Below are 22647 nucleotides of genomic sequence, written 5' to 3'. Positions count from 1 at the left end.
GAGCCACAATGACACTCCCCAGAACATATTTTAACATGAACTAAATTCCAGGGATACCACTACCATGTAAATAGAAGGATGACTGTATTTTGTTTAATTGAAGCTCTCCCAAAATTTGTTCATCTTTCTGGGGAATCCCATCACCAGCTACTACTGCATTGGTAGCTGTCCTATTTGGGATGATTCCATCTTTAGGATCTAGTTTTCTAAAAACTTCAGAAAGTCTTCTTGATTTGGGCCCAATTGTTTACATAGCGGAGCACCTATTACATGACTATAATTTATTTTGTGTCTTCTTTATTTTACAGTTAGGCAAAACATTGATTATAATCATGATGCATGTGAGTGGGTCACACTATCCATGTGTTCTAGTCCCGGAGAGGCGGGTGGCTTACACTCTACCGATTCCACCAGCAGCAGGCAAAGCTACCCTTGGGTCCGGCGGAGGCCCCAGCGGGGCGGTCCTCCGCGCGCCAGGGGTCGCTGTGGCGCCGCGCGGCCGAGCCGGACGCTCTCGCGTGGCCGCCCCGCCTCGGGCCCCCGGGCCGAGTGGGCGGGCACGACTGCGCCCAGGTCGCAAGGCGCCCTTCGACCAGCAGCGCCCGGGGCGGGCGGGTATAAATGGAGCGGTGGCTCCCCCAGCCGCCTCTCTCCGCCCCGGGTCGCCGTAGCCTTCGTCGCTTTCGGGCCTAGCAGCCTGAAGAAAAAAAGAGAAAAAGATAAAAAAAACCCGAAAACGCTTTAAAACCTTAAAAAAAAAAAAAAAAAGAAAAAGGAAAGAAAGAAAGAAAAAAAAGCGAATCCTCCTCGGAGAACCCGCGGGGAAGTCACTTTTGCGCGCTTCCGGCCTGCCCGCCGCCGCACCTGGGCGTCCGTCGGTCCCAGTCCGTCGGTCAGGTGGTGAGCCGCCCGCGCGCCCGCGTCCACGCGCCTCCGCCCGCGCCCGGCCGCGCCGCGTGGCAGCCCCGCGCCCGCCGCCCTCGCCCCCTGCGCCCCGGCCTCCGCGCACCACGTGTCCGCGCTGCCCTTCGCCGGCCCGGCGTGGGAGGCGGCTGCGCGCTCCGGCCGCCCGGGGCTTGCCGAGTCGGCACCGACAAATATTTGGTTTCCCTCGTCCCCGGGCTGCTGTAATCTTAAACCGCCTGGAGCCGGAGGCCTATATTTATAGAGAAACGTGTGTCCCGGAGGCCGCTGTGGGCACCATTGGGTTGCCTCTAGAAGAATTTTTGTAATTTGGAGGGGATTCCCCGTTTTAATTTTTTTGCTTGGGTTGAAATTGGGAGCTTCGGACCAGGACAGCTGAAAATTACAAACTCCCAGGGAGGGCCATATTGTTTTTGAGAGCCTTTTGTCTGCGGTTTGGCAGTCTCCGGGCCGTCCCCGAACTCCTTTCTTGGGCCCTTGGAGCCCACTCCAGCTTCCCTGAGCTTCACTGCCACCTGTGAGCCGCGGCGCGGGCCACGGCTCGGAGCAGAGCCCCTTTTGTCCTGAGCGGGCCCTCTAAGAAGTCCTCCTGGCGGGGCTCGGGGTGGTGGGGGCTGGGGAGATGAACGCTGCGGCCAGCAGCTACCCCATGGCCTCCCTGTACGTGGGTGACCTGCACTCGGACGTCACCGAGGCCATGCTGTACGAAAAGTTCAGTCCTGCGGGGCCTGTGCTGTCCATCCGGGTCTGCCGCGATATGATCACCCGCCGCTCCCTGGGTTATGCCTACGTCAACTTCCAGCAGCCGGCTGACGGTGAGTAGAAGCTGTGGCCACAAATTCGTGGGCTCTGGAGGGACCCTGGGGGTCCTTCTCCATCCAGGTCCCCACCCCCCGTGGAGGGGGCTTTGCGACAGCCCGTGGCCACGGAAGCCATGGTGGGGGACAGGATGCAGGGGGTGGAGAAGACGGATTCCTGGCATCAGATGAATCCCAATCTTGTTTCCACCACTTGCTAACTGGGTGACCTTGGGCTTACAGTTGGGGGGGGGGGTAGGAGCCCAAGGAGGTTGTAAAGGGGACCTGAGGGAAGTTGCTGTCATTCCATGCGTGTGGTGGGGACTGCTCCGTTAGAGACCCTTGCCTGGTCACTGGCTGGGGCTCCTGCAGAAAGAGCAGGATGGATGATTGAAACACAATTCCTTCAAAAATTTGAGGTGGCAAAGCTGCTGCCCCCTCCCCTCACTTTATCCTGGGCTAAGAGTCTTCGATTCTGTGCTGATAAGCAGTCTTTCAGGGCAGGTAGGAAGCAGGGGGACAGTTTTGTGTGTTGGACTTGAGCAGGCACTTGTGCTAGCACTACCAGAACTGCATGTGCCAGGCCAGCTCCCTGGGCTGTGTTTTTGCCACTGGGGTGGAGGACTTCTTTTCCTGGACCAGCCCTGGGCTCTGGAAGAAGGTGTGCAGGTAGTCCCGCGAAGCTCTGTTTGGAAATCTGCTATTTTGGTGGGGATTATCGCCTCACCTGTGAATAGTCCTTTAAAGTTGTCATAACCCTTTTACTTCATCCCATGTGAAGAAACTAGGACTTCTGAGGAGGAAAAGGAGCTACAAAAGGTTGGAGGCTGAGCTGGGACTGGGTGCAGTTCTCTGCCAGCCCTGATTGGGGCCTGAGCCTGGAGCGCGGAGAGGAGAGGTATGCTGCGGGCCTGTTGGGAGTGAGGCCAGAGGAAACCCAATCAGGGCCACACGTGACTCCAGAATAAAAGGGAACAACTGTAGAGACCATCACTGGGAGAAATAAGCCATTCTATGGCAGAGGATCTCCAGGTCTCTATTTTTGTCCCCACTTTGTTCACTGTCCCTGAAGCACAGAGAATGTCACTTGCCCAAGATGCAGTTGAAACCAGAGAATCGGACTTGTTGAAGAGACACCAGGCACTGCTCGGGTCAGTTCAGTGAGCTCTGAGTTGTGTCTGGCCACAGCACAGAGAAGGTGCCTGAGAGCAGCCTTTTTAGGGGGGAGTAGTGGGCACGTTGGCTTGTTGTCTGCCTCCTTGAATCTTCTGCACGAAAGTCCTGTCACTTGGTGATAGTAGCAGAAGCCATTGGTTAGTGTGTCTGCCAACACATACCTCTGCAGGACCTCTCCCTGCTATAAATAAGTGCAGCCAGATTTGTCAGGCTAAGCCGACTTGCCTTGTGCAGCACTGTCTGGAAATAGACCGGAGCTGGGTTGAAATGGGCTCCTTTGCTGCTAATTCATGAAACAGTTTGGGGTCCCAGGCTGGGGCTCGTAGAGTCATCACAAATGAGCCCTTCTGTGTCGGACTTTCCCTGACCTCTCTTCTCACTGAAGGAGCCCCCCTGAGGAAAGTGGGAAAGCTGGTTGGGAAGAGTGAAAAAGGAGATACTCTTCTGGCTGACTGGAGGGGCAGAATTAGGGAGGTGTGTCTGTGTTTTAAGTGAGAATGGTGCCTTGAAGCAGGAGAAACACTTCCCACCCCCCTCTCCCTTCCTGGAGGAGATTCTGAGTGATACCCATGATACCGATGCGTAAGTCTGGGAACCTGGGTCTGGGTCCTTGTTACTACCAGTTAGAGAAGTGTTCTGCTGGCTGGTGAGGATTACTGTAGCCTCTGGTTCTTTAAATGGTCTCCAAGGTGTATGTTTGGATTGGTTGTGAAGCTAGGGGAGCATCCCTAAGCACTTTGTTGGGCACCAGGGCATTTGAAAGTCGTGGAATTCCATGGAGCTCAGATTAAGGCTTCAGATAGCGTGGAAACCATTACGAGCAGGGCCTGCCTGCACTGCCGACTTAGGCAGAAAGGTGTTGTAGTTTCTTCTTTCTTGTCCTCATAATACAAAGAACATTTCCATGTCATTTTGATGATTGAAACTTTTTTTGTCTGAATCAACTTCTGTTCTCAGAAGTTGAAAATACAAGGAACTGGGCTGAATTCCGAGAGACCGTATGTTTTCCCCAATTGATAAGACGGCTTGTAAACTAAGTGACAGCTAGTTGATAATGCTGATGCAATACCTTACTGAAAAATAATCAGAAAGTCTGCCATTAGTTTTTTTGTTTTGGGTTTTTTTTTTTTTTTTTAATCTTTTTAGGGCCACACCCGCAGCATATGGAAGATCCCAGGCTAGGGGTCGAATTGGAGCTACAGCTGCCAGCCTACACCAAAGCCACAGCAACTCGGGATCCACTCTGTGTCTGCAACCTACACAGAAACTCACGGTAATGCCGGATACTTAACCCACTGAGTGAGGCCAGGAATTGAACCCATGTCCTCATGGATGCTAGTCGGGTTCATTAACCGCTAGGCCATGATGGGAAGTCTTGCTATTAATTTCTTAATCAGCAGTTAACTATACTGTGCAGCCATTCCAAAGATAAGTTTATCCATTTTGTAAGATGGACATATTACCTGTTCTACCTGCAGCCTGGTGGGAAGTAGGCTGCAAAGTCTTTTATAACTGATAAAGCTTAGTCAAATGTGAGGTCTTATTTGATCCTGGTGTCATAAACCCATTTTCTCTTTTTTAGGCCCGTACCTGAGGCATATGGAGATTCCCAGGCTAGGGGTCAAATCAGAGCTACAGCTGCTGGCCTACACCACAGCCACAGCCTTGGGGGATCTGAGCCGCGTATGTGACCTACACCACAGCTCACAGCAATACTGGGATCTTTAACACACTGAGTGAGGCCAGGGATTGAACCTGCAACCTCATGGTTCCTAATCCTATTTGTTTCTGCTGAGCCACACGAGAACGCCCATAAACCCATTTAGATTATCTTGCCTAACCCTAGCAACAAGGATGCAGACCCAAGAGGGGTTGGGACTAATGCCGTGAAGGAGGATGATTACCTAGATTCCCAGGCTAGAGGAGTCTGATGTCGTTTCATTTTAACAGAATTGCCCTTTATCAGAGTGCTTACCTTGAAAAGTTCTGGAGTTACCTGTTCCTGGGATGTCACCTACAGGTGGTAACATTTTATATCCTTGACCGAGTTGTGTTTCTCTTGTAGCTGAGCGGGCCTTGGATACCATGAACTTTGATGTGATTAAGGGAAAGCCAATCCGTATCATGTGGTCTCAGAGGGATCCCTCTTTGAGGAAATCTGGCGTGGGAAATGTCTTCATCAAGAACCTGGACAAATCAATAGATAACAAGGCACTTTATGATACTTTTTCTGCTTTTGGAAACATTCTGTCCTGCAAGGTAAACAATGATTGAAAGATTTCAACAGAATAATTACTGAATCATGAAAACACATACCAGGAGTTCCCTTCATGGCTCAGTGGTTAACGAACCCAGCTGGGATCCATGAGGATGCGGGTTTGCTCCCTGGCCTTGCTCAGTGGGTTCAGGATCCTGCGTTGCTGTGAGCTGTGGTGTAGGTCACAAACGCAGTGCGGATCCTGTGTGGCTGTGGCTGTGGCTGTGGCATAGGCCAGCAGTTGTAGCTCCGATTAGACCCTTAACCTGGGAACCCTCCATGTGCTTTGGTGTGGCCCTGAAAAGCAAAAAAAGAAAGAAACACATACCAAATGGGGAACTGCCTTGGAACTAGGCAACAGGGTGTGATAATTTTTTTTTTAATGCGGGAAATGACTCTGAAGTCTAAAAGTTCCCTTAAGATAATCTCGTGCCATAGCCCAGCATAAACTAGCAGGTGCTTCGTGTCTTTGTTTATTCTTCCCTCTGCCTGAAATATCCTTCCTGTTTCCTAACTTTGGAAGGCATCAAAAGGTTGACCGCAAAGTGTGAGCTGGGGGGGCGGGGGTGGGGGGGCAAAGTATCAGAGCAATGCCTCTGGTCTCCAGGAAGCTGTACTTAGTCATTTTAGAAGCATGCACTCTTTCTTCTCCTTGCACCTGTTTACGTGGAGCATTTTGTACAGCTTGTGTGGTGGTGGTTTACATGTCTGACTCCACACTGGATTATAATTCTATTGTGGGCTTAGGAAATGGTTTGTCTTTCTGTAGCCCGGTGTCCTTGACCCCCAGATAGCAAAATAGTTTTTTAATGAAAAAAAGAAGACATTTGGAATAGAAGCAGCCTCATAGTGGCTGCCATTTGTAAGTGGAACATGACTAGGTACCCACTGTAGTCTCCTGCCTTTTGACCGTGGATGGGTTAGAGGCTTCTCATAGGTCCTGAGCACAAGCCCACACAGCTCTCAAGTTTCTGGGGCTGAACAGTGGTGCTGAATGGCCCGCCTTGTCTTTGACAGGTGGTGTGTGATGAGAACGGCTCTAAGGGTTATGCCTTTGTCCACTTCGAGACCCAAGAGGCTGCCGACAAGGCCATCGAGAAGATGAACGGCATGCTCCTCAATGACCGCAAAGTGTGAGTGTCCCAGTCCGGAGCAACAGCCATCGCATGAGCCAGCCGTGGCCCCACCTCGGTATTAACTGGCACACACAAGGCGGCTACTGGTTCTCTCGGCCCAAGAGTGGCCTGCTCCTACCTCTCCACTCCAGGGCTGGTGAGTCTCCCTGCCCGAGCTGTGGCAGCCCTTTGACTCGCCAAGGTGGGCTTCCTGCCCAAGCCATGGCCGGCCTGCCGCCTCTCCCTTAAAAGCATCTGTCTTTGGGTTTTGTGAGCATCTGGGGCTGGCTGGAAGGCAGCTCTAAGACCACTTAAGTGGGGGTCTTGGCCAGCGGCAGAGTGGAGAGGGCCCTGGACTGACCAGGAGCTTTATACTAGTCGTGTGACCTTGGCCTTCCTCTGACTCAGGTCTGTCCATGGGGTCACTTGCCAGGGATTGATGCCAAATTGTCCCCTCCACTTGGCTAACTTATGACTCAGTGGCCTTCAAATACAAGGCTGGCTCCACAGTACTGCTTAATTTGGTTATAATGGAAAATCCCATCTGGTTGCAGAACCCTATTCATAACAGACCTTGTTGATTTGGTGTGGTTGCAGGACGGAGAGATGGGGTCTTAGTTAAGCCATGCAGGGAGAGGAGAAGGGACAATAAAAACAAATCCTGGCTATGACAAAGTCATTTCTGTCCTTTGATATTGAACGGATGGGTTGTATTGATGATATGTATGTATCTGGTAGTTAGGTCTTCTAAAGGTATCACTAGGAAGAAATCTAAAGATTCTTAATGTGTGGATACCTTTTCCTGCTAAGTGTAAACAGCACCAAAATGAATTAAGTGAAAAAACAAAGGCTCCCTCTTGGCTCACTCCAGCAACCTCACTCCTAGGCTTAACAGTGTTAACAGTTTGGTTTGTATCCTTCCAGACCTTTTCTATGCATTTACATAGATGCACAGAAATGAACGTTTTAAAAACATGGTCATCAGGTTTCTTCACGAAGGCAGTGTGATGTGGTAGGAGGAGCCCTGGTCTGAGCTGGGGGCCCTGGGGCTGGCCCTCGCAGGACAGTCCTGCCTCTTTTCTTTTTCTGCTGGGGAGTTGGGGCATCTCTGAGCTTGCTCTTGGTGGTTGGATGGGGACATGTGTGTTTTAACCTCTCCTGTCAGCCTTTAACCTGCGTTGCCTTGGGCCCCTGGAAATCAAGTTCTTTTCCTCTGGGTGATGACTGTTTCCATGGTTTCTTTTTAGGTTTGTGGGTAGATTCAAGTCTCGAAAAGAGCGAGAAGCTGAGCTTGGAGCCAAAGCCAAGGAATTCACCAATGTTTATATCAAAAACTTTGGAGAAGAGGTGGATGATGAGAATCTGAAAGAGCTCTTCAGCCAGTTTGGTAAGTTGAGGTCTTTTGCCCTATGTGTCTCTTTTCATAGTCCAGTAGACCTGGAATTTGTCTGTTTTTATTTACTTAAGAGATGGGGGCGCCTAGAGGCAGAAGTAAAATGCCTTGCATGACAAAGGCCACAGGGTAGATAGGAATAGACTCCAGGCTTCGGCTCTTGGCTTCATCCTACCTCGTCTTATCCCCAAGGCCCTCTCAGCAGCTTGATCAGAATTAGAAATTCAGGCATGCACTCAAAGGTGCCTCTTTCTTTGAGTCCATCTCAGTTCAGCAGGAGGGTGCTTCAGGTGGGCTCCTAGAGAAGCCTACTTTCCTTGAGCTGTGGTAGAGATTCTGTTACTAATAGTTCTGTCCTTTGGTAATAGGTAAGACCTTAAGTGTCAAGGTGATGAGAGATCCCAGTGGGAAATCCAAAGGCTTTGGCTTTGTGAGTTACGAAAAACACGAGGATGCCAATAAGGTGAGAGTACCACAAGGGTTGGGAAAAATTTGTAGGGAGTGGCCCCAGTGTGTGGGCAGGGCCTTGCTAGCACATAGTAGAGTGGAGCTGAATTGAATAGTAAAGTGGAGCTGAATTGTTTGAGTCCCTAGTGGTAATGTACAGTGTGCCCTGGGATTGTCTTCCTGAGGGATTTTGCATGTTAATACAAGTATTTTCAGGGTACTTGGTATATGCCTGTTAGCCAGGCTGTTGAAAGAATAGGGCAGGCATTTGGTCATAGGTGAGGGAACCAAGGGCCTGGAGTTGCTGATTCGATAACAGAACAGCATCCACTTATGGGTTAAGCATTGTGCTAGGCCTTCAGCATAGATGATTCAGTACCCACAAGAGAACCTGAGAAATTTCGTGACAGCCAGATGATCAACCTAGGCTCATGTCTGCTATGCTTGTGTTTATACACCTGGACTATTCTTTTACTCACATCTGGACCAGTAGTCCATTTAAATACCAACCCCATTTTACTGATGAGGAAATTTGGGTTGGCTTAGCTGACTTCAGAGACGGGATAAGATTAGTTTTTAGCCCTATAGGGATGATTTCCTTCTCTCAGAATATTCAGTGGGACTTAATCAGACCTCCAGAGCAAGGCCCCTGCCTCCGCACCTTGATTTAAAGACATGTGTTTCCTCTTTAGGCTGTGGAAGAGATGAATGGAAAAGAAATCAGTGGGAAGGTCATTTTTGTCGGCCGTGCACAGAAGAAAGTGGAACGGCAGGCTGAGTTAAAGCGGAAATTTGAACAGCTGAAACAGGAGAGAATTAGTCGCTATCAGGTGAGAGGTTTTCTTGGCCCAGCCCGCCAGCAGGCCACGTACCATGAGATGTTGGCAAAAACAGGCTTAGTTTAGCAGGCTTCTTCCTCTTTGAGGACCTTGAGTCTGCTCTTCCTCATTTCTCCCAAGATTGTCAGGCTTAAAGGATATATGTACCAGATACAGCAGCAATTCTAGAACAAGGACAAGGGAGGTTTTTTCATTTTAGGGACTCTATTCTGGAAGCCTTAGTCTGTTCTTTTGGCGCTTTTTGTTTTTAGGGCCGCACTTAGGGCACATGGAAGTTCCTGAGCTAGGGGTCGAATAGGAGCTGTAGCTGCCTGCCTATGCCACAGCCATGAAAATGCCATATCCTTAACGCATTGATTGGGGCCAGGGATCGAACTCATGGATACTAGTCAGATTCTTAACCCACTGAGCCACAGTGGAAACTCCTGGGGTTTTTTTGGCCACACCTGCAGCATGTGGAAATGGGCCAGGGATTGAATCTGACCTGAAGCTTCGATTAGGCCACAGCTGTGGCAGCACCAGATCTTTAACCCACCAAGCCACTGCAGAGATTGAACCCGAGCTGCTGCAGAGACAGTATGGATCCTTAACTTGCTGTGCCACAGTGGGAACTCCCAGTCTGTTGTTCTTAGTCCTGTGGGTTCCTTTTTTCTTAAATGATACTGCTTTGTTTGGAATGGTGATAAGGAGGCCCTGCTGGGTCAGTGGTCAGCCAGGGCAGCTGTGAGGAATGCTGAGACTACATCGATGGTCCTGATAGTCTTAAGGTAGTAGTTTCTCAGCTTCATACTGCATCAGACTCCCCTGCAGGACTTGTTAAAACAGATTGCTGGGCCCCAAAATTTCTGATTCATTAGATGCAGGTTCTGGCTTGAGAATTTATATTTCTAACAGGTACCCAAAGGTACCACTGCATGTCTGGGGATCATAGTTGGAGAATCATCGTCTTCAGGAATGTATGAGGTATAGAAGTGCAATTAACCGTGATCTTTTTGCTTCAGGGGGTGAATCTCTACATTAAGAACTTGGATGACACCATTGATGATGAGAAGTTAAGGAAAGAGTTTTCTCCTTTTGGATCAATCACCAGTGCTAAGGTATTTTATACTGAGATTTTGGGGTTGAAGCAGACGTTGTAATCTATTTTAGAGGTTTATTGCATTTGTTTCATCTAAGGAGTAGGATCTAAAATTTTTTTTTTTTTAAGGCCGCACTCGCGGCATGTGGAAGTTTGAGAATTGGAGCTGTAGCTGCAGACCTACACCACAGCCACACCAGATCCAAACTGCATCTGCGACCTACACCGCAGCTCACAGCAATGCCCCATCCTTAACCTACTGAGCGAGGCCAGGAATTGAACCCGCCGTCCTCATGGATACCAGTTGGGTTCGTTTCTGCTGAGCCACAACAGGAGCTCCATAATCTAAATTTTGTCCGTTTCTGAGATTAGCTACTACATTAATCTAGCAAATTTCTCCTGGCTTTTCCAGTTACTCATCTGAGCATATACTCTGGAGAAATGACATTTTATTAGGTTAGCATTTCACTGTCTCCCAAGCACTGATGGGGCAGGGTTGGAGATGAATCGGACTCAGTGTTTCCCAGAGCACCTGAATCTTTCCCATTCTTTGCTGCTTCGTGCTGGTGTGGGGACAGATGGTGCCACAGTATGAGCAGAGGAAATCCAGACGGGTTGTTTCCTGTTTGTCTTGGGACCTGTCTCTACACCTCTGCCACACTTCTTTGAGTGGAGGTATTTTGAGGATTTTGGAGCAGAGGTTGGGAACTTCCTGTCTGGTCTCATAAAGGAGGAGAGGGGAGGGGAAAGTTTGTTTTTCCATGTTTTGCAGTGTGCATTGTCTACTTGATTTTTTTTGATAATCATATCAACTGAGTTAGCCGGGTGAGTGAGTATGAACCATCTTTTGAAGATGAAGCGTTTTCTCCTTGAGCAGGCCGCCGTGCGTCCTTAGTGCTTTGTGTGTGTGGTGGGAACTGACAGCATCTGAATATTTTGGGTCATAGCTGATGCAGACGCTATTCCTGCTCCTCAGAGGTGTGGCACGTGTCACAGAGAGCTCTTAGGGCAATGAGTGAGAAAGGAGGCCTGGTGGGCCAGTGGAGGCTTGATGGCCCTATCTTGCTTGGCCCTTAACCTGGGAGCATTATCAGCTGCAGCAGGGTGTTGGCCAGAGCTGCCATCAGAAATTTCCTCAGTTCCTCACCCCCTCCCTTCTTCTTATCACCCCCTTGAGTCTCCAGCAGTGCAAGGAATGATAGTCTCGCCTAGCTGACCAGGACAGGAGGCAAGACAGCATTGGCCAAAAAAGAGCAAGAGAACCATATCTTGAGGTTTTCCAGGCACCACTTTTAGGATCATGGTGTCACATTACTTTCACACACCTTACTGATCCACCTCAATGGTAGATAATTGTTGGGTTAATACACATCTTTACTCCGAAATCCTTCACGTCAGGAGGCTCTCCAGGCAGTGAGCTAAGACACAGATGGGATGGTGCCAGACACACATGGTCATATTGCTACCAGTGCTGGTAGGCCAGGGAAAGCAAGAAATGACCTTTTCAGGTGAGGAAAAAGCCTCCTGTGGATGACTTTGTATGTAGGAGACTATCTGAACCCGTAGACATGTGGTTTTGTAGCTGTTTGCCTTGAAGTATATCCTGGACATTGATGCTCAGAGGGCAAGCCAGTGACTTCTCTTAAGGTAGAGATTCTGGAGCAGGATTAGAATCTAGCTGCCTGTCTGGTGGTGGTTCTGTGTTGTTCCTGTTGAAGTAATGGTGGCAGTCATTGGTTTCCTAACTCCTGCCCAATTGTGGTATTTCAAAAGCATGTCCTAACCTTGCTAAGAGCTATTAAAGTTTTGTTCGCCAAAGTCTTGAATGGATGAGTTCTACAAGTAAATTGCTTAACACGACTGTCTGGATCTCTTAGTTCCCAGAGATAGCTATACTTTTAGGTATCAGGAAACATCTTTGGGTTGCTGGTTCAACCATTAGCCATAGAGTCACCTGGGGAATCTAAAAAGAAAAACACTTAGGTCCTCCTTTTAGAGGTTGTGATTCAGTTAGTCTGGGGTCCCTTGTGGGACTGGGCTGAGAAGCCCTTACCTGGACTTGGTAACTATTGCGGTGGAACCCAGTTTTAACACATGGACGCCTTTGTCCTAAGTGACTGGTCTTATTTTGTAGGTGATGCTGGAGGATGGGAGAAGCAAAGGGTTTGGCTTTGTTTGCTTCTCATCCCCTGAAGAGGCAACCAAAGCAGTCACTGAGATGAATGGACGCATCGTGGGCTCCAAGCCGCTCTATGTTGCCCTGGCCCAGAGAAAGGAAGAGAGAAAGGCTCACCTGACCAACCAGTACATGCAGCGGGTGGCCGGGATGAGAGCGCTCCCCGCCAATGCCATCCTAAATCAGTTCCAGCCTGCGGCAGGGGGCTACTTTGTGCCAGCAGTTCCACAGGTGGGTCTGCTGTACGCTTGTGTCCCTTTGGACCCTGCCTGCTGACAGCTGCTCCTATAGTCCAGAGTGGTGAGGGAGAGGGGTTTTAGGACATTGGCGTTCTAGAATATCAGAGTAAAGATCCTGCAAGTAAAACAAGGAAGGGCTTAGAGTGGCACACAAACAGTGTCAGGGATAGAGTAAAAGAATCCCTATTAGCTGACTGTCCCTCCCCCAAGCTTCTGAGTCGAGAGCCTCTGTCCTGAATAACTAGCCCAGGGCCTGGTAGTGGGCTGAGATGAGATAATTCTCCAGTGTGGCTTCAGGTCCTTAAATACAAGGGCTTGGGTGCTCTTTCTTTCAGGCTCAGGGAAGACCTCCATATTACACACCTAACCAGTTAGCACAGATGAGGCCTAATCCACGCTGGCAGCAAGGTGGGAGACCTCAAGGTAGGTGGTGGGGAGCAGTGATCTGAGCACCCAGGGTGTAGCTGTCCTGGTCTCCCTGCCTACCTTCCCGCCCCCTCTGAGGCACAGCCTAGGGTCAGGTCCACGCCGCTCATCAGTGACATGCAGTTTTTGTCTCTTCACTAGGCTTCCAAGGAATGCCAAGTGCTATACGCCAGTCTGGGCCTCGTCCAGCTCTTCGCCATCTGGCTCCAACTGGTAATGCTCCGGCCTCTCGCGGCCTCCCTACTACCGCTCAGAGAGTCGGTGAGCAAACTGGCCTTGAAGCGTGGCCCGGGGAGGAGGGAGTCAGGACCACTAGGCTCAGCCCAGGGTTGGTCAGTTCGTTGGGCTCATCGTGTTGTCCGGTCCTGGTTCTATAATCTTAGCTGTGTGCTTAGGGAGGTACTTAAGGAGCAGAGAAACAAATATGAGTTCCAAATGGTTGGTTTCCGTTTAGGATTTTTGCCTCATCGGTGACTTGTGAAAAAGGTTAATTGTAGGAATTTGTTAGCTGAATGACTGCAAAGGCAGCCTGTTCTTTAGGTAGGGTTGGGAGAGTCAGGGAACTTTTGCAGAATGTCTTGTATTCCAAGAGGTGGAAAGAGTTGTATGTTATCTGTTGGCTCCTCTTCGTAAATAGCAGTAATGGCCCCGTGTGTGTTGTGTGTTGTGTGAACATGCTTTGGAATTGCTCCTTCCGTGGGACGTGGCCAGTTGGACATCTGTCGCCAACACTGATGTGCATTTGCTGGTCTGTTGTAGGGTCTGAGTGCCCGGACCGCTTGGCTATGGACTTTGGTGGGGCTGGTGCCGCCCAGCAAGGGCTGACTGACAGCTGCCAGTCTGGAGGTGGTATTGGATGCACACAGAATGGGGAAAGATGGGATTTGACGGGTCTTTGCCCAGACTGATGGGCTTTAATTTTACTGTTCTTTTCCTAAGGTGTTCCCACAGCTGTGCAGAACTTAGCGCCTCGTGCTGCTGTTGCTACCGCTGCTCCTCGGGCTGTTGCACCTTACAAATACGCGTCCAGTGTCCGCAGCCCTCACCCTGCCATCCAGCCTCTGCAGGTGAGCACCCCCCGCCCCCCGCCTTTCTGCATGACGTAAACGCTGCCTTGCTTGGATTTCCTCAACAGGCATTAGGCGCCTGCTCTGTGGTGGAGCCTCCTGTGTGGCAAGCCTGCCTTTGGAGGGGGTGGGGTTCTAGTGGGAGATACAGGGCTTGCAAGTGTTCTTCCTGATAACAGTTGACTCAGCAATGCCCCACAGGAGACAGCGTGCTCCTGCTCTCCTTCCTCCCACATGCATGGGCTCACTCAGCTCTTTTTTTTTTTTTTTTTTTTTTTCCTCTTTGCCATTTCTTGGGCCGCTCCTGCGGCGTATGGAGGTTCCCAGGCTAGGGCTCTAATCCGAGCTATAGCCACTGGCCTACGCCACAGCCATAGCAATGCGGGATCTGAGCCATGTCTGTAACCTACACCACAGCTCACGGCAACACCGGATCCTTAACCCACTGAGCAAGGCCAGGGATCAAATCTGCAACCTCATGGTTCTTAGTCGGAATCGTTAACCACTGTGCGACGACGGGAACTCCCACTCAGCTCTTTGAGCGTCCAGTTATTTCACTTTCACATCCATTGGCTGAATTGATGATCCTTAGCTGCTCTGCAAGGTGATTGGGTGGGAAAGGACATCTTGCAGATGAAAGGTTCGGCTTCAGAGGTATTATTAGGTTGGGCTGGGAGAACTGGACCCAGATCTCAGCTTTTCAAAGCTGGAACTGCTATCCTAGAGTTGTGTGCACCTCAGGCAGGCCAAGCAATGAGCTTGTGGCAGGACTCTGCAGTTTGCTTGGAGGAGCCGTGCTGGGCCTTGCTTCCTTCTGCTTGGTGTTATAAGTTGGAAATTCCTCAGAACTTGGCACTATATGAAGTTGGTGGGTTTTTTTTTTTGTTTTTTGTTTTTTTCTTTTTTAATGGCTGCACCTGTGGCATGTGGAAGTTCCTGGGCCAGGGATCGAATCTGAGCCACACTGTGGCAACATAGGATCCTTTAACCCACTGCCCCACAGCGGGAACTCCAAGAAATAATTTTTTGCCTGCAGGGACCCTACTTGTAGGACTGATATTGACATTACATGTGGACGGTCCTCAAGCATTTGGGGCAGTAAAGGCGACACGGGATATAATTATAAGCATTTTGCTATTTACATTCTTCGACTCAGTCTCTACTTGGAATATACCCAAAAGGAAACTCATTTTTGGGAAAGGGAGTTCCCATCATGGCACAGCGGAAATGAATCCAGCTAGGACCCGTGAGGTTTTGGGTTTGATCCCTGGCCTCGCTCAGTGGGTTAAGGATCTGGTGTTGGCATGAGCTGTGTTGTAGGTCACAGACGAGGCTTGGATCTGGCGTTACTGTGGCTATGGAGTAGGCCAGCAGCTGTAGCTCCAGTTAGACCCCTAGCCTGGGAACCTCTGTATGCCTTGGGTGTGGCCCTCAAGAGACCAAAAATAAAAAACTTGCAGGAAAGGGCTGCACATATAAATGTTCACAGCATTTCATTAACAAGGCCTCAAAGCCTTGGGTAGCTATGGGTGAATTATGATCATTGTAACCTTGAGAAAATTAAAATCATTGGTAGATGACTGCCCAGCACCATAGGTTTATTTTCTTACTCGTTTCCCTTCCCTTAGAATAGCATGCCATTTTAATTGTGGTTGGTTATGTTGTTACGCTTACACTGCTCTATTCTTCCCCTTCAAGCCCCCGAGACTGAAATCAGTTCCTGGACAGCAAGGACAACTACTCCTTTCACTCAGTAGACTTTCATATGTTGAATGGTTGGGCTCACGACCACTGTCACTGTCCTTTCTCTGGTGCTAACCTACTGCCTCTCCTGGTTCCAGGCACCCCAGCCTGCAGTCCATGTGCAGGGGCAGGAGCCACTGACCGCATCCATGCTGGCCGCAGCACCCCCCCAGGAACAGAAGCAGATGCTGGGTGAGTGCTTGCAGAAGAGGGGGCCAGAGCCTGTTACTGACCTGAACAACAGCATCCAGGCTCTACTGGGTTTTTAATGGAGTACCTTCCCACAGGTGAACGTTTGTTCCCACTCATCCAGACCATGCACTCAAACCTGGCTGGGAAGATTACGGGGATGCTGCTGGAGATTGACAACTCAGAGCTGCTGCACATGCTGGAGTCCCCCGAGTCTCTCCGCTCCAAGGTGAGCTGGTTCTCTGACCCTGTCACTTCGGCTCACTTGGCTCAGGATGTGTGTGGGGGGGTCTTCTGCCCCCATGACCTCTTCCTTGTGCCTCGTCTGCAATCCAAGGGTTGCTGTGCTGTGGGCATGTGAGAAAGCAGTTCACACCAGAAGCCCCCGCTAGGCCTGGGCACCAGGGAGGGACGGAGGGGCTCTCCTCAGATGTCACTGACCACCTGGAGATCTCTCACAGGTGGATGAAGCTGTAGCGGTCCTACAGGCTCATCATGCCAAGAAAGAAGCTGCCCAGAAGGTGGGCGCTGTTGCTGCTGCTACCTCTTAGACAAGGACAAACCGTATGTTTGGCTATTTCTGTTTTATGCAATGGTTTTGACTCATGAATATCTTCCTAAAAGGTTAGGGGCAGTGTATGTGTAGAGCCATGTTCCTGTCCCTAAATCTGATAATTAGGGTAGAGCTTTCTGTCATCTGGATGAATTAATGTAGAGAAAACAGTACAGGTTGTAAATTAGAAGAAGCAAACAACAGTTTTCTCCAGAAAGAGCCCCTGGTTAGATCTTTCTCAAGAATCACCTTGTAGGTGTGAAATAATGATGGATATACGAGGCACTGCCATAACCTGACCTCATGGCCTCACATCTATGAGCATCTCCCTGGTTTGGCTTAAGCTCGGTGAGGTCGGTTGTGTGTGCGTCTGCTGCTTAGCTCCGGCAACCCACTGGGCACAGGCCTGGGTTTCAGAGTGAGAAGTAGACATACCTGGCTTGCAGTGTGTGTTCCCATCAACTTGTAGATTGGGGGCTAGGGACTCAGGGCAGTGAAGCTTAACTGGGACTGGGACCTCTGACAAGGACTGGTGGGTAATTGCATAGAGGAAGGAGAGAACAAGTGAACAGGGGCAAAAGGGTGAGCGTATGGTAGGGCCAGAGCTGATGGGTTGGTAGGGCTTGACTTGGCATGGGCATGGCGCTTGTTAAGGGCCCAAGCCTTGTCATTTGGAGTTTAAGCATGGGTGGCCAGGAGGAGTTGGTGGTGGGGCTCTACATACAGTAGCCTCAGGGGCACTAGTTCTTAACCCCAGCTCCTCCTCAGAGGGCATTTGATAGCATCTGGAGACATTTTTGCTTGTCAAAACTAGGATTGTGTTACTGCTGTCTAGTTGGGTAGAAGCCAGGGAAGCTGCTAAACCTCCTACAATGCAGGACAAGCCCCCACAGTAGACACCAAGGCTGAGAAACCTTGCTCTACAGTAATTTTATCAACCAGAGAATTCAGTCTCTGAGGTTCTCTCTTTTTTTTTTTTTTTAATGTATTTATTGTTCTGATGCTTTTCTTTTTAGGATTCAAAAGCCAAATAAACCCTCATGGAGTTCAGCTCAAGGTTTGAAGACTTCTTAGCTTGTCCTATGGACCTCAGTACCAAGAACCACAAATTGCAAATTTAATAGGTCATTTTGTATCAAAAGGTCAATTATGAAGCACCTAGAACTTTTCAATTAAAAGACTATATTCTCTGGGTTCTGGTATGGCCCAGACAGTGTTAACTTTTTTTTTCTATTGTGGGTTTTGGTCTTTTCTCCCCCAAATTGGTTTTATTTGATGTACCCAAGTCTTAAGTTTAATAAAGAAAAAAAATCTCCATAAAATTGCCTCTGTTTTATTCTGACCAGTTTTCTTAATGTTTCAGTTTTCACTGAAGTAATTTTTGGATATAAATAGAGTCAAAGTTCTGTATAGCTTATCCTTTCCTGATGGGTCATAAGCAGACTACTTTAGGTTAACGAGGCTTGCAGGACTGTTGCATTGTATTCTTTTTGCTTTTTAGGGCCACACCCTTTGTGTATGGAGGTTCCCAGGCCAGGGATCTAATTGGAGCTGCAGCTGCCAACCTACACCACAGCCACAGAGATCCGAGCTGCCTCTGTGACCTACACTACAGCTCACGGCAATGCCAGATCCTTAACCCACTGAACGGGGCCAGGGATCAAACCCGTGACCTCATGGTTCCTAGTCGGATTCGTTTCCGCTGTGCCACAACTTGGGATCTCTCTGCTGTATCCTTTTATGAGAGAACTTTTATACTGGGATTAGGAGTCTAGTCTAGTCAGCACAGACCTTGGGTCTAGCACAGGAAAATCAGGCACAGGATAGGGTTGGTGTACTTCCCAAGGACAGGAGGTGACATGCGGGACCTAGCCCCTCCCTTGGACTGTGTTGCTTGGGGTTCACCAGTCCCCTGCTCTGTCTCCCATGGTCAGATTACCCTGTGTGCAGGTCCACTGGCCCAGATTCTGCAACTGCGGTTTCCACTGGCAAGTGGGAAAAGGCTCAGAGATCTGGGTGGCTGAAATCCTCAAAAAAGACCTTAACCTGACCAAGGTCAAAACCACTACCTGCCCTCCCTGTCTCCCAGCAGCACTTTTTCCCCCTTCCTTGAAACTTGTCAGGCTGTTTTCCTCAGGTGGTTCCTGGAATATTCTTCCTTGGTTCGTGCCTCTTGGCAGGTGCCCTCTCCATTTCCTGACACCCAAGGTTAATGGGTATGTGCTCTCAACTGCTCTAGACCTAGCTCCGTGGGTGATGGGGTGGGGCTGTGGGCGGGGCCTGGGCTTCTGGCCAGAGAGCTGGGAACAAGATGGCCACGGGCCAGAGGGTCATCTATGTGGGGTGAGCCTGAGCACTCACATTGGGGGAGGCAAGGCTCCAGCTGAGTCCAGGTTGGGGGTAGTGTGGACTGGGTGTAGACCCAGGGCCTTTGGTAGCATATGGTGGCAGGGGCCAGGTCCTTCATGGGGCTTTACACCCTTAGCTTGTGAATGGTGCCTGGGACCTAACGGCTTTACTGGTCCTAGTGCTGCTGAGCCCTTTCCCTCCTGACTCTGGACTCTGAAAGGTGAGGAGATGGGACATTGTGATCTTGCACTGCATCCCAAATTTTCATGCCCATTCCTTGAACTCTGCAGCTCCAGCCCTTTGGGTGAAGGAACTCCCAGAGTCCTTTGGGAATTAGAGAAATCAGCCTCACAGAGTGGGTTGGTGAGCTCTATGATGCTACTGTATGACAGTGCTGATGAGAGTCCAGCTGGGGATTTCTGGAAAGGAGCACTCCATCCAGAGAGTTAAGGGCAAATTTCCTGGAGGCCCTGAGACCAGAACTGTTTCAAAGATTAGGAGTTAAGCAGCAGCTAAGATGGGAGCAACGTTGTTGCCTGAATGGAGAGCAGCAAGAGCTCCAGAGGGGTGAAGTAGTCTGGCACTTGGGAACAAGTAGTTTGGTTAAGGAAGCAAGAAGAGGCTGGAGAAGTGGGTTTAGGGCTCAGGACATGAAGGCCTTGCGTGCCATGCTAAGAATTTTGGAAAATATTTAGCAGGGCAGTGATGTAATCGGACTTGCCCTTTCTTGAGTCGTGCTGATGATAGAAACTGGAAGCAGTCAGCTCGTTTAAGAAACTCAAAATAACCAGGGTCTAGATGTCGGCCTGAAGAGGGATGGGAAGAGGAGTGTACCTGGCAAATCATCTTGTATACCCAAAAGACTAGGGATCCCTCCTTCCCCTCCTGGCAGCTGTCTTGCTGACAAGGTGTTGCAGCAGCCATTCCAAGAGTGTGGAGGACATTGGTTCAAAAGTCCCTTGGTGTCTTTGCAGGTGGGCTGGCAAAGGAGGCAGACAACAAAGTTCTTCATGCTGTGTTTATTCAGTGTGTCTCATGTTCAGCTGCCTGATGCCAGGAAAAGAACTTGAGAAAAAATTGTAAGTTGTGTACATTCTGTGTATGGTTGGTATGTATTGAAGTTCAGGAGGATATCCGTCTAGGGCACCACGGCTGGCATCTTGGTAATGGAAAAGGAATGTTCTGAGGTCAACAGGACCAGGATGGTGGTATGGCTACGGGCTGAAATTTACCGAGATGGACGATTTGTTGGACTTGAGAACAGGCTTTCTCTGCATTGGAAGCATTTGGGGGCTTTGATTTCTGATCATTTAATATATAACCTGTATAGTGAGAACCCAGTAGGAAGATAGTCATAGAAAAATCTGAAAAGATCTGGGTGTTGTTTCACACTACCTGCTCAGTCACTATACCCCACCACACCTTTTCAATAGCAGAGGGCAGCAGGGAAGCTCAGCCTCAACAGGGGAGCTTCAGCCTCTGCTCATCTGGGTGAGTTTTCCTTCAGTTGGTGTCATGGTTACATGCAAGTTTCTCTACGATCCTTTGATGTTATTTTCTTTCTATCTTTCTTTTTTGGTCTTTTTAGGGCCGCAACCATGGCATATGGAGGTTCCCAGGCTAGAGATCGAATCAGAGCTGTAGCTACCAGCCTACACCACAGCCATAGCAATACCAGATCCGAGCCATGTCTGCGACCTACACCACAGCTCACAGCAATGTCGGATCCTTATCCCACTGAGCAAGGCCAGGGATCAAACCTGCGTCCTTATGAATGATAGATTTGTTTCTGCTGAGCCATGATGGGAACTCCCTTTGATGTTATTTTCTAAGATAGGAGTTTTTTTTGTGGTTGTTGTTTTTTGCCATTTCTTGGGCCACTCCCACGGCGTATGGAAGTTCCCAGGCTAGGGGTCGAATCGGAACTGTAGCCACCGGCCTACAGCACAGCCACAGCAACGTGGGATCCGAGCAGCATCTGCAGCCTGCACCACAGCTCACGGCAATGCCGATCCTTAACCCACTGAGCAAGACCAGGGGTCGAACCCACAACCTCATGGTTCCTAGTCGGATTCGTTAACCACTGAGCCATGACGGGAACTCCCTAAGGTAGGAGTTTTAGACCCCACTCTGCCACTATTTATGACACTTAATTTCTCTGAGGCTTCATTGCTTCTATGCATAAATGAAAGGATAAGGCTGGCCTTTTGTTCCTTCTACTCCTGAGTTCTCTAAATTAGTAACTACTATTATTCTTGCTTTCTATCAGCTAAAATAACTTTTTAAAAAATTAAGCACTGTGCTTTTTATGGAGGTTCCCAGGCTAGGGATCGAATCAGAGCTGCAGCTGCCGGCCTATACCACAGCCACAGCAATGCTGGATCTTAACCCACTGAGTGAGGCCAGAGACTGAACTCAAGTCCTCATGGATACTAGTCAGGTTCATTACCACTGAGCCACAATGGGAACTCCTAACTACCCATTTCTGCTATTATAGAAAAGCACTGAGGATTTGCTTTTGTTGAATCTGAGTTGGCAGAGTGAATAAATTTTCCCTGTTTAGTATTTGACCAGTGTTGCTGTTGTCATTGGTTACAAATGACCTTTCTAGCATTCCTTGGCATTTTGGGGCTGGTAGCTGCATCACTCCAGTCTCTGCCCCCATCTTCACGTGGCCTTCTCCACTGCATGTGTCTCTGTGTGTCTTCTCTTCTTATAAGGACACTAGGCATTAATTCAGTATGATCTCATCTAAACTAATTACATCTGCATAGACTCTATCTTTTTTTTGCACTGTTAGAACACTATTCAACCCCCCATAGGAGCTTGGTGGTGACAGTTGCCAAGAGTTAGGAAGTTCTGGTTGAAGGAAGACCCACCAGGCTGGCTCAAAGTTCCCCTCGTGTAGTCAGAACGTGAAAGTTAGGTCCTGCAGTACCCCAAGCCTTCTGGCCTGGCGTTGCTGTTTCCTATTTCCCGGACGTATTCTGTCTCTAACCTGAGCACACACCTTTACACCACCAGCTCTAACAAGCAATTAGTACATGCTCCTTGTAAAATACACACAGTCTATGCAGTAGGAAGTGATCTTTTTTTCCAGTGCTTGTGCTATTTAATTTTCATTTGAGTGCTAATTACAAGAAAAGATGAACTGCAGTCATCAATCTTCTCGTGTATTTTTTTGTCGATACCACAGCAGCTATTGACAACATAGTATGGCTGAGAAACTGACTTTTACTGACGCAGTGATTGGTTGCCACTTCACAGTACGTGGGACCCTTACGCACATACTGTGTTTCCAGTTTCCACAGTTTCAAAGTTATAGAAGAAGCAAAAGTTGTCATTATTTGAAAGTATTCACTAGGAACGGACTACTTATACAATTAATTCTTACTCAGAAATCCCCCTCTCTTTAACATTTGCAGAAATAGGAGTTCCTGTTGTGGCGCAGTGGTTGATGAATGCAACTAGGAACCACGAGGTGGTGGGTTCGATCCCTGGCCTTGCTCAGTGGGTTAAGGATCCAGCGTGGTCATGAGCTGTGGTGTAGGTCGCAGACACAGCTTGAATCGTGTGTTGCTGTGGCTCTGGCGTAGGCCAGCGGCTACAGCTCTGATTAGACCCCTAGCCTGGGAACCTCCATATTTCCACGGGTGTGGCCCTAGAAAAGACCAAAAAAAAGACAAAGACATTTGCAGAAATACCAGCCATCTTTATGAGCCAGTTTCTCCCCTACATTTTTACATCTACAGCAGGGGTCAGCAAACTACAGTCTATGGGCCAAATTTATTCTGCAGCCTGTTTTTGTAGGGCCTGTGGGCCAAATGGTTTTTTTTTTATTTTTATTTTTATTTTACTTTTTTGTCTCTTTAGGAGCAC

The 22647-nt window shown here is 49.1% G+C and overlaps 1 protein-coding gene across 12 annotated transcripts; it reads left to right on the top strand.

The window, feature by feature from the left end:
* PABPC4 (poly(A) binding protein cytoplasmic 4) lies at nt 584-17741 on the top strand. Of its 12 annotated transcripts, none has more exons than XM_013999192.2 (16): nt 585-1739; nt 4963-5156; nt 6172-6287; nt 7517-7656; nt 8031-8125; nt 8802-8939; nt 9950-10045; nt 12161-12433; nt 12777-12849; nt 13009-13080; nt 13627-13713; nt 13807-13934; nt 15776-15869; nt 15965-16095; nt 16328-16430; nt 17436-17741. In XM_013999192.2, the coding sequence occupies exons 1-15, from the start codon at nt 1547-1549 to the stop codon at nt 16415-16417; spliced, it is 1920 nt and encodes a 639-aa protein (XP_013854646.1). In that variant the 5' UTR covers nt 585-1546; the 3' UTR covers nt 16418-16430; nt 17436-17741. The 12 variants fall into 12 exon arrangements, 11 of the variants coding, with proteins under 11 accessions (XP_013854647.1, XP_020951647.1, XP_013854646.1 ...); XM_003482030.4 differs by having other exon boundaries at nt 586-1739; nt 12777-12864; nt 13009-13128; XM_003127813.5 differs by having other exon boundaries at nt 961-1739; nt 12777-12864.

This window comes from Sus scrofa, chromosome 6 (genome assembly GCF_000003025.6).
Source record: "Sus scrofa isolate TJ Tabasco breed Duroc chromosome 6, Sscrofa11.1, whole genome shotgun sequence".
Lineage (NCBI taxonomy): Eukaryota > Metazoa > Chordata > Mammalia > Artiodactyla > Suidae > Sus > Sus scrofa.
This window is presented reverse-complemented; position numbering and strand designations above follow the sequence as displayed.

Excerpts from the sequence above, each read along its gene's own strand:
- PABPC4 (XM_003482030.4), top strand. The coding sequence starts at position 1,547 with ATGAACGCTGCGGCCAGCAGCTACCCCATGGCCTCCCTGTACGTGGGT. Across the intron at positions 5,157-6,171 it reads GAAACATTCTGTCCTGCAAG|GTGGTGTGTGATGAGAACGG; the intron begins GTAAACAATGAT and ends TGTCTTTGACAG. Across the intron at positions 12,865-13,008 it reads GCAAGGTGGGAGACCTCAAG|GCTTCCAAGGAATGCCAAGT; the intron begins GTAGGTGGTGGG and ends TCTCTTCACTAG.